Raw genomic sequence first — 16,221 nt, forward strand, 5'->3', positions numbered from 1 at the left:
GGAGACGATTAGCCTCAGTACGAGCGGGAGCCAGCCGACGAATAGGTCGCGGTCAGATAGAAACCTGTTAAATAAGCGCCGACGCGTACTAATTTCTGTATCAGTGACCGTGTGACCCCGCCCCTTTTACCCTTTCAGTGTAGTGCCCTACATAAGAATGCGTCCACCGTCGCCGTCGATCCCTGAGAAAGAGTTCCTCTTCGCGTCCTTGAAGGCATCACTTAGGCTTGACGGACGGCAGCCGTTACAGCTACGCACCCCGGAACTGACGTTCGGACCCGAACTTGGATGGGTCGAATGTGCCCTTGGTAAAACTCGGGTACTCGCGCAGGTTGATGCAAAAATGGTCAAGCCTCCCCCAGAGCGACCCTTTGAGGGGATGGTTTCTATTCACTCTGAGATATCCCCCATAGCTTCCCCGGAGTACGAGTTTGGTAGGTGCGTCGCGCGTGGATTCTTCTGAGGATACTTTCTTACTTTCAATAGGGCATCGGAGGAAGAAGTGACCATGACGCGAATGTTGGACAAGGTCCTGAGGAGAAGTGATACAATCGATAAAGAGTCATTATGTGTGATAGCTGGCCAACGCGTGAGTCCGATCTATCCTCCTGTTCCTGGGCGGGCGCCATAGCAAAAGTTCCAGGTTTGGCATGTTCGACTGGCAATCCACTGTTTATCTGACGAGGGGAACATGCTGGATTGCGCATGTCTCGCTGGAATCGTAGCTCTCCGGCACTTTAGAAGACCTGAGATTGAAGTTGTCGGCGACGAAGTCACAATAGTAGGGTACTGCCATTCATTCGATCATCGTTATCTGAACCACAAACCAGCATGATCCAACAGAACGAGCCCCGATCCCCCTTGCAATTCACCATTCCCCTTTTTGCTTTACTTTCGCCTTCTTCGCCGATACGTCAATACCGCCGATCCTTGATCCATCGCATCTGGAGCAGCGACTCAGCGCAGGGCTTGTATCTATAGCGTTGAATGCTCAGCGCGAAATTTGTGTCTTGCAGAAGCTCGGGGGCGTTCCATTGGCGCCTGATAGCATCCTGAACCTTGTTGAGATTGCAGTGAGCCGGGCGAAGGAACTCGATCGACTTGTGGACGACAAACTGAAGGTAGACTGGTCCGGGAGGCGTGTCGAGTTTAGGTAGATGAAACACAAAGTAAGTTCAAGAAAATCAAACCGGATAGTCCATGGATCTAACGGTGCCGTCTCAGAAGCGATGATAATGTAGTGAAAAATCTGCATAAAATGCCCTTACATTAGTTGATCTCTGCCCTAATAGTTTTCCGCATTCAGGGAGGCTTCATATGTATCGCGTTAGGATGTTTTCCTGCTCCCGTATTGCAAGCAGCCGGCGACCCCAAAGGGCTTGTCTCATGTGTGCCTTGATGCAGCTAATGTCTTCATCTTACGCCTACAACGCACCAATTTCCCCTTCATATTGACATTACCATAGCCTTGTTGAATGTCCGAGACAGAGCCATGTCCATACCTCTTCGCATCTCAGCAATATTGGCCGACCGTGGCGCATGGTACAAGGGCACGTATCCGCATCCAGCGGGGCCCTTCTGTCCTCCCGGAATTAACCCCGCCTCAAGCCGCTCATTCCTTCGATGCCAATGTAAGGCGACCAATTCCCATTGCTGCACCGTATGACAAATCGACGGAGTGCAACTTTGCTGAGACCAGGTCCCATGCGCGGGGGGCCTGTTCTTGAGTTTCAGTGTCTAGGTGTGCGACGGTCCAGCCTATGCAAAGCGACGACGGTGACTTGCGTCAAGCTCGGTATATTCTCTCTTTCCTCGTCCTTCTCTGACATTAGACTGTCCCACAGAAGTCAAAGGAATAAATCAGGTCCTGAATAGCAGCAAGACCATGAGAGACTTGCACATAGGCACGCAAGGCTCGCTGTCGGACCTCCTTCCCAAATCAAGACGGTTCCATGCGGTCTATCTTCCACGCAAAGCCCATCTCACCCCCATTCCAAGGCGATACTTTGATGGATTCATGAACGGCTTTGATGAGAAGCTGAAAGGCGGTAAAACGAAGGATCTTCACATGCCCCGATGATGACTAACTTGAGCTGCATATGCATAGATTTCCGCGACCGGCTGCTCGCCCGGTCTACGAGTGCTATCGCCACAGGTTTATTTCGTATTTCAACCGTGTGGATCCAAGGCGGGTCTGATACGGGCACTTCCACGGGCGTTTGTCGGTTTGTTTGGTACCATTGAGTGGCCCACGGGCTCATCGTCCCCGCAGGAACGATACGATCACTGTACATCAACATCAACACCGTCCAAGAGCCCACTTTTTTACTATTCGGAATGAGCGAACTGTTGCAGCTTCCCGTGCACGTTGCGTTCCAACCCCTGGTCGAGGAGATCAACGCCGGTCCTGAGAATAGAACCAACTCTGATAGGCCCGCCGGATATGTTATTTGACTTTCGAATGCACTGCCGCGAGGAGAAGGCCGAAACAAACACACACATCAGTGCGAGTCGAAATTCTCGTACCCACAGAAATCCGAGACACTACTACCTAAAATAGGTCTGTGCCTGCTTCTTCTTGCTCCTTGGCTTGCGTGTTTCCCATGAATCACTACAGGGTATTCCATCTTGGATTACCAGTGGTGGCAGTGGTTGGGTCGGGGCTTCTAAGAACCAAGCGCACACTTTGCTTTCTGTCCGGGCTATAGTAACTTTCGGCGTCGAAAGAAAACATACGGAGACCTAAGGGTGACATTCGTACGATTCCTACGACGTTAGGTCTGTTTTCCATCCGCGGCCCGTCACATCAACCCTTCATCACCCTTCACCCAATGACCGTAAGCCTTGGGTAGTCCTTGGGTAGTCCTTTGGAGCTGCCCCGGCCAAATACTAGTTAAATACTGAGTGCTGAGTACCCACGAATATGGCATGGTTGACGGGGTCTGTTGCCGGTAAGTACTAGCCTGCACTACTAACTTGATTCGGAGTAGTGGACATTGATTGCTATAAGTATCTCCCAGGTTTTCTGGCCGTGCAATCACATTTCATTGTTCCCTCGTTAAATTGCAATCCACTGGTTATGCTGTAGCGATTGGAGCTCTTGCATCCACGCTGGTGTGTTTGCGTTGCAGTGCTTGACTAACACTACACGCTCGCCTATCAAGTGTAAAGGTTGCGGAAACTAACGTTACGAAGTGACCCAGGCCTTCATACGTTTTGAGAGAGAGCGTGCGTCGTTTCTAGCTCGAAATGCTCAGTCCTTAATGCCAGGAATCTCTGCAGTCGCTGGCAACGGGCAGTTGTATATGCTGTGAGCTCAGCTGCGAACATGCATCAGATACTATGCATGGAGGCGATGCTTCTATTGAAGGTAGTGTCTGAAATCTCAGCTCTTGACTAGCAACTACATTCTCTCAATTTTATACGGTGCAACAGTATGTCAGACTGTAACGTGGGTACACAGACTCAATCTGGTATTACTCGTATATATAGCAATTGCAACAGAGCGTATATGGGTGGGCGTATCGGACACATATTTGATCTTTTCCCTCAGATTTGGCGCAATAGGGGAAGTATAGGGGAGAGAAACAGCAGCAAATAACGCGTCCTTTGGAAAAATCATCTTGGCGGCATCTCCTTTCTTTCCTCGACCCACTCATTTACGTGCGCTCAAATGGTTGCCCTCGTTCAACGCCCCGCTCCTGCTTTCAAGGCCACTGCTGTAGCAGAGGGTCAGTTCAAAGACATCTCTCTGTCGGACTTCCTTGGACAATGGTACGTCCACCACGCACTTAAATTAGAGGCGCTGGCTGATATACGAGAAGGGTCGTATTGCTTTTCTATCCCATGTAGGTACCATCAGGAGCGGTGCAATCTCCTAACTAAATATTTGGCTGACCGGCGTCTTGTCGTAGGGATTTCACGTTTGTCTGCCCAACCGAGATTTTGGCGTTTAACGACGCTCTTGAGCAATTCAAACAGCTCCATACCACTGTGCTCGGTAAGCCTCCATACTCGTACTCTGTCTATCCTTTTAACTGATGAAGATTGAATCATAGGTGTATCTACGGACTCGCAGTTCTCTCATTTTGCTTGGTCGCAGCAGCCACGCAAGCAAGGTGGCCTAGGCCCTGATCTCAGGCTGCCACTCGTAGCCGACCGGAATATGCAGATATCTCGTGATTATGGCGTACTTATCGAGGAGGAGGGCATTGCCCTCCGTGGTCTATTCTTGATTGACCCCAAGGGTACTCTTCGGTGCGCTGAAGACTGATGCTGCTATACAACTGACTGAAGAATGTTTAGCCAAATTACCGTGAACGATCTCCCAGTCGGCCGTTCGGTTGACGAGACTCTTCGTCTTATCAAGGCCTTCCAGTTCACGGTAAGTGGTTTTTTATCGTGAGGATTCGAGCTTAATTCGAAGATATTTGGCAGGACAAGCACGGTGAAGTTTGCCCCGCCAACTGGACTGAGGGAGAGAAAACCATCAAAGCCGACCCCAAGGACTCGCTTGAGTATTTTTCCACCGTCAGCGATGCTGCCCCTACCAACGGACATACCAATGGTGCTGCCAAGAAGCGCGCTCGCGTCGATTGAAGAATCAAGAGCCACCTAGCCTTCAGTTATGCATGCTCGCGACCATCTAGACGACCCAGAATCTTAGATCCTAGAGGATATATTTGAATGTACATAATTAAACTTACGAACCTCGACTAAACGCAAAATAGGTCGGAGGCTATTGTCAAGAAACATGATTGGCAAGGCTGCTACTTCTTATAGTTCGGATATGGTGTAACGGCTAACATTGCCGCCTCTCACCTCCTGGTAGATCGCGGCAGCTCGGGGTTCGATTCCCCGTATCCGAAAGTTTTGGCCAGCTTCTTGCGACTCCTCGTAGGTATTTTATTTTGCTTTGATCCCACGGCGAAGTCGCAGCAAGTTTCCCGCCTGCTTAGTCGGACGATGTGAGCGCTGTAAGTTCATGTAAGTCCGTTGCATACGGTGATGCTCTGCTGGGATTAGAAATCTCACTTTGAGATACTTCCGCGGGGTTTGGAATTGACATGAAGCGCGCTTAACTCTCAATCTTTCTCACCGCCATCTCTTCGATCACAACATACGCACAGCTTGATTTGATGAAACACCAGAATCTGTCTGCATCACTGTATCAGGGCATCGTTGATCTGACTTCATGCGCTAAGGTAGGTGGCATCGTGTTCAAGCATCTACAATAGCTGGCTGGCTGGGGTTATATATGTGACATTTGATTCAATTGCTTTCTGATCTTCCTCGACGAACATGCCCCTTAACGAAACCCTCACGAATACTAGTCCACGTCTACAATATTCGCCACCATCGGCGTGGAGTGATGCTCTACTTGACGACCCCCTGTTGGTGAGTTGTTCTCGAGCCTATCGTTGTGATCTAGACTGACGAAGGGATAGGATGAGTACTATACACGCAGTTATCGTGCCACAAATTCTTCGGCTGGGAAGGGTACAGTGTCGTTTACCTGGAAAGGGGCCTCCATATGGTATGTGCAGGATTCATTCTGGGCTTTTGTTTCATAGCTAAGTTTCAACAGGATATATGGCGGATATCGGGAACGATTGGGGCCATACCAGATCGCCCTAGACGGCGAAGTGGAGACATTCCCTGGGTATATACAAGGGAGCACCCCGCACGGAAACATTCTTCTCTTCGGACGCAGGGACCTCGACGAGTCGCAGATGCACACCTTTGAGCTCACCAACCTCGGTGAGAACGGCCAAGTGCTTGATCTGGACTACGTAAGTGCACCGTTCCTCTCTAGTCCACATTCCTAATGCATGCTTTCTCAGATCGTCTTAGAGCATCAGGCATTCGTTCCGGAGGAATCGCCGAGCAGTTTTCTGAACAAGCGATCAGAAGGGCACGCAACGAAGTGAGTTTTCCTCAATGTGATTGCTGTCGAAGTGTATCCTCAACGAGAATTCTCGCGTGGTAGAACACCCTTGATTGCTGGAGTATCCGTGATCTCTGTATTAGTCCTCGTCATGGTCTGCATGGTTGTCTGGTGGAGACGCCAGAAGAACTCCCCCAAGGAAGCGGCCAAAGATAGACAGCTCATCCCAGACCCATATCTCTGTTCCCCCGACATGGTATCCGAACTACCTCTCGTTCATTCTCCCACCACTCGGACTTTGTCGCACAAGTCCTCGTTCAGTTATTCCAACTACAGCCAGTCATCACATGGCGTCGCCTCACCCCCTCCCTCGCACCCGTCCTTATCCAGGCACCAGGCGAGAAAAGTCGCAAGCAGCCCTTCATTGCGCACTCACGCCCGCGTGCAGTTCTCACCGCCTCCTTCCACGATATCGCCGTACCCACATCATGCAAATCACCCCCAACGCCACGATCATCACCATAATCACCATCGCCAGTATCCTCGAAGCCACGAAGGACACGGATCCCGTGTCACTCACGACGCTCTGAGACGGTCTAGGTCCGACGCATCTCGTGTCCGTTGGCCAGTAGATGGCCCCCATCAGCCAGGTGCTGAGGGCCCACACCGTCACCGCATCAAACGACCTTCCCCCGCCGTGATAATTTAATTATATTTATTCCCATCATCATTATCATTATTTAGAAACAGACACTTTCATCATTCGGAACAGACACTTTTTGGCAGGGACCATCAGTATAACATACTAGTAGAAAGGACTATTCATTACTCTACGTACTCGGGACAGGATGTAGGCACATCTCTACTCATATTACTCGAAGAAAGACAGTCACTATCTAGAAGAATCGGTCAACCAAGCAGATAATGAATCTATCGTCAGGTATCTCCATGTGTACGTCTCTAGTAAGTAGTACATTCCCATTACATTCCTCCAAGTTATCATCATGCCCTTGCTCTTTTCTCACAGCTTACTGCTCTTCTCCCTGGCCTCCTCCTCCATCATCATTTTGACGTCGTTAGCCGCCTCCGCCAAACACCGTTTCAACTCCTCCGCACTCCCCTTCTTATTGCCCTTCAGACACGTAATCGTCCACCGGATATAATCGTCCCCAATAGCATAGCTCAAACCGTAGCCATCAGGCACGACCTCGCCGTAGCCCCAGCCGTCGATGTATGGGGAGGATAGCTGGGAGGTGGATAATTCCCAGTGAGACGAGTGCGCAAAGGCTGGGTCCGTGAAGATGGACGGAACGGGTTCGTCAGGGAGGAGTGATTTACGGAGCCCGAAGAGATGGCGATCGACGCCTTCCCCGTCCGCTGCCCATGCCGCGTACTGAAGATGTCGCGCAGCGGCCTTCCGGAACAAGGCGGCGCGTCTCACGGACTATTCGCGGGATCAATGTATCAATATGAACTCGCGGGTCAAGCGGAGCAACGGATCAGGATCACTCACGGAAACAAGTTCGTCCATAGACTTGACCCAGTTCTTCGCCTCTCTGCTGGCGCTGCGGATGACCTCCGTTCGGCCGAGTTTGAATTTACGCGTTTGGCAGGACTCGTAGGTTACGGCGGAAGCGCGGCCTGTAAGCTTGAAGAAGGCGAGTTGTTTGACTAGTTGTGCCCAGGCGTCAGGGGAGACTTTGTGGGACTTGATCAAGGATTTGCCATAGGAGTCATTATGAAGGACCTGCGAAGAGTGGATTTAGCGCTAATGGCCAATGGCACAATGCATAAACAGAGACGCACAGCCATCTCATGGTCACCGACGAGTTTGTCAAACCTCGCTTCTGCTTCTTTGACGCTCGTTTTGATGTCCTTGTTAACATTGAACACCAATTCCTCGACTTTGATTTCGGTGGATGGGATGGATGGTGTAGATGGGCCGAGGTCGATCTTGTTGCGTGCTAGAGAGGCGAGAACGAATTCGTTGAGACGGAGAGTCGGGGTTCCGTCCATACATGAGTGTTCGCCAAGGAAGCCAGAACGTCCGTTTTCATAAACAATGACTGATGAGAGAAAGGAAGAGGAGGAATGGGTTAGTGCGGGGTAAATGAGGGGAGGCAACATGTTCCGCACATTGATGCTTGTCGAACCAACGGTTGCGGCCGTTACCCACCCAAGTTTGCCAGGAGATGTCTTCGCGGGTGGTCGGAGCGGAAGAATCTAAGCAGAGTGTCAATAGCGAGGACTCGAGTTTGACGAGGTTCTTTTCGTTTCTGAGGGTGGGGGGAACGTTAACAACCCCTCTGCGGCATGAAGGAACGAGCGATTCACTCAGGGGAGGCAGCGATGAGCTTTTCGCGGTTGTGTGCCCAGTTATCTCTGTTATCCGAGGTAAAGGCACCAATTGGGACCTCAGACGCCTGGGAGGGCGATGAAGCGACATGTTTAACTATGGCGTCGAGATGAGCTTGAATTGAGGCGGCCGAAAGCTCGTTGCCTGCCATAAGGTTAGTCACGATGGCAATGAGCGAACAGAGACTAAAATACCTTGTGCATCAGCTAACGGTACAATGAAGAATCTATTATCCCTCATGACTATGAAATGGTTATACTCCTTCCCTCCGAGTTTATAGTCGAACTTGTGGGCGGTGTCACTAGGGATTGCTGGGTATCTCGAGGCGTGGAACATCCATTTGTAGGAAGCCATGCATAGAGGAGTTTTCGCGCGCTCGGGCTCGAGAGTTTGCGATTCAACCATGGCACGGAAAGCAAGTGTCGCTTTAATGATTGCTGCTGCACGTTCGGTGGGGTTGGTGCGCACGGGGTCATCCACATGCACGAAAAAATAGGATACGAACACGACGACAGGATCCCGATATCCCATATAAGCAGCCTCGTTCCACCATTCAGAGAGCCAGTTGTCGCACTTGCTTGCGCGTGCTATTAGACGTTCTTGAAGGGTTTGAGCGATGGCCGAAGAGCGGAACTCAGAGACTCGAGACAAGGCTTTATCCATGTCTGATGGGGAGGTGATGGGTTCGAGAGTTTCGACGTATTTTGAGAGTGTGTTTGATAGCGAGGGGACCGGGAGGGTTGGGAGGCCCGCCTGAAAGCGCAACATCGGGGGCGCGGCGGGATCGACAGGCGCGGCGGGTGGTGATGGTGATGGTGGTGCAGAAGAGAGAGAGCGACGAGCCATTGTGATTGTCCGCGCTGTTTTCAACCGGCTCAACATTATAGGTCGGGCAGAGGATATGGCAGTAGGCCTATAAGTACTCCGGCCTCGGTTATTCCGGGGCGCGGCTCACGTGCACATGCGCGGATCACGACAACCGGCCGCAATGGCCCGACGCTGTCACCAATTATCGATTATCATGCACAAGTTGCGATCAACTGGTGATAAAGGCCAACAAGACCCTTTGTATCAACAACATTCAAAATGATACACCAATGGGTGATTGATATAGGTGCTGCACGAGAGGAAGCATCAACTTTACTCCTTGCTTATCTCTGCCATCGACGGAAGATGATTCCTTGTGCCACTGTCCACATATCTTCCTCGCCTAGAGAGTAGCTCCAGTCCTTCAGGACATCCTTGTATGTCCTCTCCAGCACCATGTGCTTATACCGTGAATATCTCTTCAGAGCCTCACCACTCCCGATGACTAGTCTCCGATCTACGTCGCCCACGACCATAGCTTGCATCCGCTCGTCCGTTTCAAAGAAATCATCTATGCTTCCAAACATTGAATCTCCCCTATGGAATAACACGAGACACACGCGAAGACTAGCAGGTACGAAGGCTAGGACGTAGGTGATCACATCCAGCGATGCAGCGATGCTGAGGTCGAAGGAAAGATACATAAGATTCTGCATTTCACAGAACCCTTTCCACGACCAGTCGTAGAAGAACTGGGATTCCCGGTACAAGTCGAGGTGGGTCACGTTTTCTAGCAATGGGGCGGAGAAGTCGGGATCGGTGGTGCATTGTAAGTGGTGGAGGGTGCATGATAGCCTTCGGGGCGGGTATTCGAATGAGGATACAATGTTGGCTTCACTGAGCATGGTGAATAGGTGAGGCTGGACCCGGGTTACGGTCGCTTCAACGGTGGTGGTTGGGAGCAGACGGGAAGCGGGTTCGATCCAGCAAGCAAGACTGGACAAACGATCGCAGACGGACAAAATCTTGACGGTATGCCGTAGGCTTATCCCATACGCAAAGCAGATTGTGTGAACATGCGTTTGAAAGAACGACTTGTGTCGTTGTCCGAGTGTCCAGCAGAAAGCCTCAGCTTGCCGGGGGTGTTCAATCACCACGGAGCGGTAGATTATTTGATCTATCCTTCACCGCAACGCAGAGATCAGCTCCGCACAACACAAACGCTACAAATGGGAGCAACTCACCAACTCCTCACTTGACGCGACAGGTAGGCCAACGTCAGCGCCGAGTTGCGATCTTGCTCTGCCGAGCACTCTAGGATGAGGCGTGCAATATCTTGTGGTAGACTGGGGAATATCTCCATCGATGAATTGAGGAAAGACTCGTCATTCTGAGTTGATTCTGGGAATAGGATTTATCTATGTGCGTCCTCGTTTATCAACCAAAGCGACTGGACCCCATCCACGCTGAACTCCATCTTGCCACAAGTGGGTTGTCGAGTTGGCGTGGATTCGGGATTTCATTGGGTTTCTAGTCGACAATCTCAGAGGGTACATTGACTTTCGGGCGATCTATGTCTGTACAGAATGGTCCTCGAGAGGTCTTCAGCGGGAACGGTCCTGTTCAGATCGAGGTCAGAAGTACTAATTCACAGTAAAAAGAGGATTCGGATACGGGGAATCGAACCCCGAGCTGCCGCGATCTACCAGGAGGTGAGAGGCGGCAATGTTAGCCGTTACACCATATCCGAGTGATCTGTGGTCATTTATCTGTCAACTCGATCGGTCACAACCTTTCTTAGTGGTATCGCATTAGACATCCATTCTACAAGGGGACTCTAAAGGCGGAGGCTGATCGGAACTCGTCTAATCGTTGCTGCATGATAGAGCACTCTGGATTCCCAGCAATGATCGCGTACGCTTCTGGTAGCATCGCTTCGAGATACTGAATAGGACGCGAGGTCAACACTTACTCAAAGGCAGATGTTCTTAATTCGAGGAAGTACGCACCTCGACGCGTCGTTCAGTGAGAGGGTGCGTTTGGAGAAACTCTAGCCTGACCCTCTGAGATTTACTTTCAAACTCTGCGAGCCTCGAGAATACCCTGCGCGCATTTCGTGAGTTCTAAGTGACTAGAGGAGAGGACGGGGGACGAGACTAACCTTGGGGCAGCACTTGGGTCATAACACGCTTTGGACATTAGTCTGAGACCGATAACATCCGCTATCCGACGCTTGGAGTTTAGCAAGGTAGGCAAGTGTCATAAGGGATGTTTCAACCTTCTTTTTCCTGAGCCCGCGTATTTGGTAGATCGAGAAGGAAGGTAGTGAACAGCCGAGATATGCCAAAGTCGACACCTACGTATTGGAGAAGGGACGCGATGACGAACAACACTTTCTGTGATGAGATGCGTTCGGGGACGTGTCGTGCGACTAGAATGGAATCAGTTTAAGTGCCCGGTCCATGAATCACGGGGGAATGCTGACCTACGTGACCTATCTCTGCAGAGGAATTGAATGTGCTGAAGGAACAGAGATCAGGGAGAAAACATACCATGCGAGAGTACAGCAGCCAGACCACTCTCGTCCTGGGATATCGGTAGCATCCCAGTGAAGACATATACGAGTCCTAGACATTTCACTGTGATGGGGGGGATGGGGTGAGGATTGGGTTACGCACCAGGGCTGGCCGCCGCGTTCACTATCTTTTGGTCATTGATAACGACAACCTCCCAATCCCGTTGCGCCACTCTATCAACGTCTCGTTCTTCGCTCGCCACAACGCCGTATGCATCGTCGTTGCCCGACCATATACTATCGTTATTTTGATTGGTAGGAGGAGCAAAGTGTGCTTGCGGGTAAGACGATTTGACTTTCCCGAGATTGGAGGCCGTTAGGATGCGTTGTACAATGCCTTGGACCTGTAGGGTCAGCCGGTGGTTCGGTGGTAGAATCCTGGCTTGGTATTCCGCGTGGAGCTCTGCACTCGCAGCCCGACCAACCTGCCGTAGAGTACGCAGACTTGAGCACGCGTAAAAGAATAATTGGATTGCAGGCGCATACACTTGCTTCCAGGTCGGGGCCAACGTCGATGAATCTCCATCGACCAGTCTCTGGTACTTGTTCCAGGCTACGACGTTTTAGTTGAGGTTATAAGATCGGGTGGGGAACTCACTGAGCAACATAATATGCAGTGGACAGTCCGAGGCCCACGACGACAACCTTCAAAGTCCCATCCCACTGTGTCCTTCTGCGAGGCGACTTGGGCCCTGATCCTGACTCACCAAATCGCACATACTGATTTCTGGGACGGAACGTTGATGAGAAGGAGCGCCGAGTGCATATTGTCCTCCCAGACGTCTGAGTTGCCTCGCGAAATAAACGAACTGATGCACCGAACATGTTCGTGTGTTAAGCCACCGTAGCGACCAGGTGAAACGATCTGCAGCAATTCTCGACTGTATACCCGTACCACGACGAGCCAATGAGGTTCCGTGGCCCGGCCCTTACGCGTTGGGCCGGCGCGCTGAGTCATCAAGTGCGAGTGCGCGTCGGGTGGTGCATTTCGGCAGAGTTCTCTTCGCGACGCGATGGTTTAAGGACATTTGCCCACAAACATTTAGTTCAAGGGTTGCGGATGCCACCTTCACCCCATTTTTCGAGGGCACCTGCGCTCGCCCGTTCATTTGCCACTCGTTCCACGCCCCAGCCTCGTTCAAGATCAAGAAAGTTCGTCCGTCGCGCTGGATATACAGCTTTAGGACTGGGAGGAATTTGGGCTGCTGACAAGGAATTCAACGCGTCCGCAATAGCCCGAAGCTTCAGAACGCTATGGACTGTGAGTGCACTCTGAGCGGCATTTCTGCGGCCTTGCTTACTGCCCGGTGGGACAGAGCGTTTTGTTGACGGATTGAACCTAGTGTGCAGTCATCACCGTAGACTACAAGCTCAACTTCACGAAGGAAAAGAGTGATCAGATACACCTCTTGCATGAACGCGTTGCAGATCGAATGTACAACTTACTCACTTCAAATGGAGGGTTATATATCAAATTCGGTGCGTTGTAAGTGCCTCTATTTACCTCGGTGCTCACGGTACTCTAGGTCAAGCAATTGGCGCAAACGCAGCACTGCTTCCCGAGCCCATGCAAGCCAAATTCGCAAAGCTCTTCGACGACGCACCACAAGTCCCGTACTCGACCGTACTCTCCGTGTTCCAATCAGAATTTGGCCGACCACCGAGCGGGCCTGGCGGTGTGTTTGAAATATTCGAAGAGCAGTCCATCGCGGCTGCGAGCATTGCGCAGGTTCACCGGGCGAAGCTGTGGCCGTCAGAAGGCGATACGGAGGAGAAATGGGTTGCGGTGAAGATCCAGAAACCAGACGTTGGGCAGCAGATGGAGTGGGATCTGGGAGCGTACCGTTTGGCTATGTGGTTTTTTGAGAATGCGGCGTTTGATCTGCCGGTGTACTTTGTCGTCGGTGAGCATTCAGCTTATCATCTTGGATACGGACTTTTCTGACCGTGTAATAGAATTCATCAACGAGCATCTGCGTCGTGAGCTTGACTTTGTGCAGGAAGCAGCTAGTTCGCAGGAGACCGCACGCTTCGTCGCGTCGGAACCGCGGCTCAGCCAGAGCGTCTACATCCCCAAGGTGTATCCTCAATTTTCCACCAAACGCATCTTGACTGCCGAATGGATCGATGGGGTCCGGCTTAGCAACCGGCAAGCTGTCCGTCAGCTTATGGGCGAAGAAGCATCCCCAGCGGACAACGTGATGCCTCCTCTCAAAGGTGGGATGAAGGCTGTCATGCAAACGATGGTCGAGCTGTTCAGCGCGCAGATATTCAGCTGGGGCTGGGTGCACTGCGATCCCCATCCCGGCAACATCATCATCCGCCCCCATCCATCCGGCAACAACAAACCCCAGCTTGTCCTCCTCGACCACGGATTGTACGTCCGCCTCTCCGAGGATTTCAGAAGGCAATACGCCGATTTGTGGCGAGCGCTGCTAGCAGGGGATTTCGCCACGCTGAAAGACGTGACGGAGCAGTGGGGGATTGGGGCGCCTGATATCTTTGCGAGCGCTACACTCTTGAAACCTGTAAAATTCGGCGGGGGCAAGGAGAAACAAAAGCAGATAGACGAGCTGGCAAAGTTAAGCGAGTACGATCAGAGTATGTTGATGAAAGAGAGGCTAAGAGGATTCTTGGTCGACACCGATAAAATGCCCAAGGCTCTGGTGTTTCTCGGTCGGAATATGCGGTGAGTTGTTTTGAGGGGAAAACGCTAGCCTTTCTGATCATTCCGCCCTTCTCGATTTATAGCATCGTGCAAGGTAAGCTCGATCCAACGCTATAAACTGGAGGAATGTGTTCTCAACACCACTTCCTTGCATAGGGAACAATCAAGCCTTTGGATCCCCCGTTAACCGCATCAGGATAACAGGCTACTGGGCCTCCCGCTCTCTCACCACCGTCGACCATCACGCTTCGCTCCGAGACCGGCTTCGAGAATCCTGGTTCCACTTTGTATTCAGGAACACCATGCTCATACTGGATGGAATGTTCTACTGGCAAATGGCTGTGCAGAGCGTGCGTCGGGTTTTTGGGTTGAAGACGGAGAATTTTGAGGATGAGCTGGAGAGGATGATGCAGGGGGTGGCGAAGAGTAAATTCGGTATTGAGGTGAACAGCAGCATGTTTGAGGGATAGACCCGTCGTGCCCGGCGCCAGTGGTCTTTGGACAATCTAGACCCTCTTGACGCTCATGTCGGCGACGATGTTCTCCCCCACTAGATGGAGTTTAGACATAATCTTAACACGGGCTACTCTACGTTACTCCCTAGTCGTACTTTCATGCTGACTGACAAAATCTGTTGTTGGCCTCGTGCGTTGTACGTATGATACAATAAGAAACAATCCGCAGTTCACGCTAGTGTCAATGCTGTACCAATGCTTTGGTTCGACAGTTCGACGGTTCGAGAGGCATTGACTTTGCTTGACGTTAGAGGAAACCGGCACGCTGTGAATCCGCCGATGAGAGCATCCAGGAAGTAAAGGAAGCGTGGCGCGTCTAGCGCCACTCTATACACATGATCATCGCGGCCCTTTCCGACTGAACAAATGTGTTTCAAGGACGAACACTCAACATTCATCAGTTTGGTTGCATGCAGCATCGCCATCGATGACCAGCATATGAAACAGGTTAGGATAGTTTCCGGGTGTTAAATACTTGTCATGGGGCTTCGATACTGCCCCTTCCCCGGAGCAACTTGAACCCCTCACAGTGCTGGTCACTTCGTTAAACCGGCTGGACCGAAACACCCAGAAGTCCGCCATCGTATATAAAATTAAAATGAGTTCTGTCATCCGTGAGCCACTTTTGCATCGATTACAAATGAGGCTTGCTGACAATTATATGGACAACTAGCTGCCCCACATTTCCGTCTGGTGCTCTCTGTCGCTGTGTTGTCTCTGCCCTACGCTGTTCGCGCGGAGGACAAGATATGCACGACACGGTACGGCCCTGAGTATACGGGCGAGACCGTTATCTAATGGTCGAATTTAGATCGGGAGTGACAACTTGCCGTACACCCACAAGTGTGTACATCAAGCTGGGAATTATTGGTGGAATCCGTACGTCTCCTTCCATATATCACCGATGCCCGACAAACTGTAAATTGATTGGAATCTCCTAGTCATTCTCACCGGACTCGCCCTCCTTGTCTATTTTCTCGTCAGAAAGCGCCGTCAAAAGGAACTTGATGCGTTCGTGTCTGAAATGGAACCAAGCCAAATCCATGGGCCGCCAGAAACCACGTACCATTCCCCCGTGCCAAACATAAGTGTGATGACGCAGGCATACTCCCCCCGGGGGGCTAGCGTTCCATATAGTGCCTCGCCATATGGTATGGCTCACCACTCAGTCGAGGGTGGCGCAACGCTGGGACCAGAGCATATGATGTTTGCGGGACCATCAGGAACGCCGCATGATTATAGCATGTATGGAAATATTCAACATCAGCAGCCCCAGGCGGCACCTCTCACCCGACGAAGGTCCACTGATGATGCCAGGAAACTCCAGGGAGCCTATCCCTTTGTGGGCATTTCATCTGTGAGCATCTTCTTGTGTTCGGACCTATTTCCAATTTTGCGATGCTAGGTTATACG

At 51.3% G+C, this 16,221-nt stretch overlaps 7 protein-coding genes and 2 non-coding genes across 9 annotated transcripts; 5 read left to right on the top strand and 4 right to left on the bottom strand.

The window, feature by feature from the left end:
* Positions 1-157: 157 nt before the first annotated feature.
* PC9H_002393 (uncharacterized protein) lies at positions 158-1,157 on the top strand (the record flags this gene model as incomplete). Its single annotated transcript, XM_036772034.1, has 4 exons — positions 158-438; positions 487-589; positions 644-781; positions 831-1,157. The coding sequence occupies 4 exons, from the start codon at positions 158-160 to the stop codon at positions 1,155-1,157; spliced, it is 849 nt and encodes a 282-aa protein (XP_036625680.1).
* A 2,516-nt stretch (positions 1,158-3,673) lies between these two features.
* TSA1 (cTPxI) lies at positions 3,674-4,599 on the top strand (the record flags this gene model as incomplete). Its single annotated transcript, XM_036772035.1, has 6 exons — positions 3,674-3,774; positions 3,825-3,848; positions 3,915-4,000; positions 4,059-4,257; positions 4,306-4,384; positions 4,438-4,599. The coding sequence occupies 6 exons, from the start codon at positions 3,674-3,676 to the stop codon at positions 4,597-4,599; spliced, it is 651 nt and encodes a 216-aa protein (XP_036625681.1).
* A 184-nt stretch (positions 4,600-4,783) lies between these two features.
* On the top strand, positions 4,784-4,868 carry PC9H_002395. The gene has a single exon. It is a non-coding gene; the product is annotated as a tRNA-Glu (tRNA).
* Positions 4,869-5,301: 433 nt separating this feature from the next.
* PC9H_002396 (uncharacterized protein) lies at positions 5,302-6,412 on the top strand (the record flags this gene model as incomplete). Its single annotated transcript, XM_036772036.1, has 6 exons — positions 5,302-5,397; positions 5,448-5,536; positions 5,588-5,792; positions 5,844-5,926; positions 5,990-6,143; positions 6,209-6,412. The coding sequence occupies 6 exons, from the start codon at positions 5,302-5,304 to the stop codon at positions 6,410-6,412; spliced, it is 831 nt and encodes a 276-aa protein (XP_036625682.1).
* Positions 6,413-6,908: 496 nt separating this feature from the next.
* On the bottom strand, positions 6,909-9,125 carry CAT2_1 (Carnitine O-acetyltransferase mitochondrial; the record flags this gene model as incomplete). The annotated part of the gene is made up of 6 exons (XM_036772037.1): positions 6,909-7,331; positions 7,401-7,634; positions 7,694-7,953; positions 8,024-8,163; positions 8,222-8,387; positions 8,438-9,125. The coding sequence occupies 6 exons, from the start codon at positions 9,123-9,125 to the stop codon at positions 6,909-6,911; spliced, it is 1,911 nt and encodes a 636-aa protein (XP_036625683.1).
* Positions 9,126-9,394: 269 nt separating this feature from the next.
* On the bottom strand, positions 9,395-10,413 carry PC9H_002398 (uncharacterized protein; the record flags this gene model as incomplete). Its single annotated transcript, XM_036772038.1, has 2 exons — positions 9,395-10,232; positions 10,295-10,413. 2 exons carry the CDS (start codon positions 10,411-10,413, stop codon positions 9,395-9,397), a joined length of 957 nt encoding a protein of 318 aa, XP_036625684.1.
* Positions 10,414-10,715: 302 nt separating this feature from the next.
* Positions 10,716-10,800, bottom strand: PC9H_002399. The gene has a single exon. It is a non-coding gene; the product is annotated as a tRNA-Glu (tRNA).
* Positions 10,801-10,874: 74 nt separating this feature from the next.
* PC9H_002400 (uncharacterized protein) lies at positions 10,875-12,450 on the bottom strand (the record flags this gene model as incomplete). The annotated part of the gene is made up of 9 exons (XM_036772039.1): positions 10,875-10,994; positions 11,060-11,153; positions 11,212-11,272; positions 11,329-11,481; positions 11,536-11,550; positions 11,603-11,677; positions 11,729-12,050; positions 12,112-12,178; positions 12,224-12,450. 9 exons carry the CDS (start codon positions 12,448-12,450, stop codon positions 10,875-10,877), a joined length of 1,134 nt encoding a protein of 377 aa, XP_036625685.1.
* Positions 12,451-12,685: 235 nt separating this feature from the next.
* Positions 12,686-14,763, top strand: PC9H_002401 (uncharacterized protein; the record flags this gene model as incomplete). Its single annotated transcript, XM_036772040.1, has 6 exons — positions 12,686-12,886; positions 12,969-13,104; positions 13,152-13,529; positions 13,582-14,314; positions 14,377-14,387; positions 14,450-14,763. The coding sequence occupies 6 exons, from the start codon at positions 12,686-12,688 to the stop codon at positions 14,761-14,763; spliced, it is 1,773 nt and encodes a 590-aa protein (XP_036625686.1).
* Positions 14,764-16,221: the final 1,458 nt, after the last annotated feature.

The sequence above is a fragment of the Pleurotus ostreatus genome (genome assembly GCF_014466165.1).
Source record: "Pleurotus ostreatus strain PC9 chromosome Unknown scaffold_11, whole genome shotgun sequence".
Lineage (NCBI taxonomy): Eukaryota > Fungi > Basidiomycota > Agaricomycetes > Agaricales > Pleurotaceae > Pleurotus > Pleurotus ostreatus.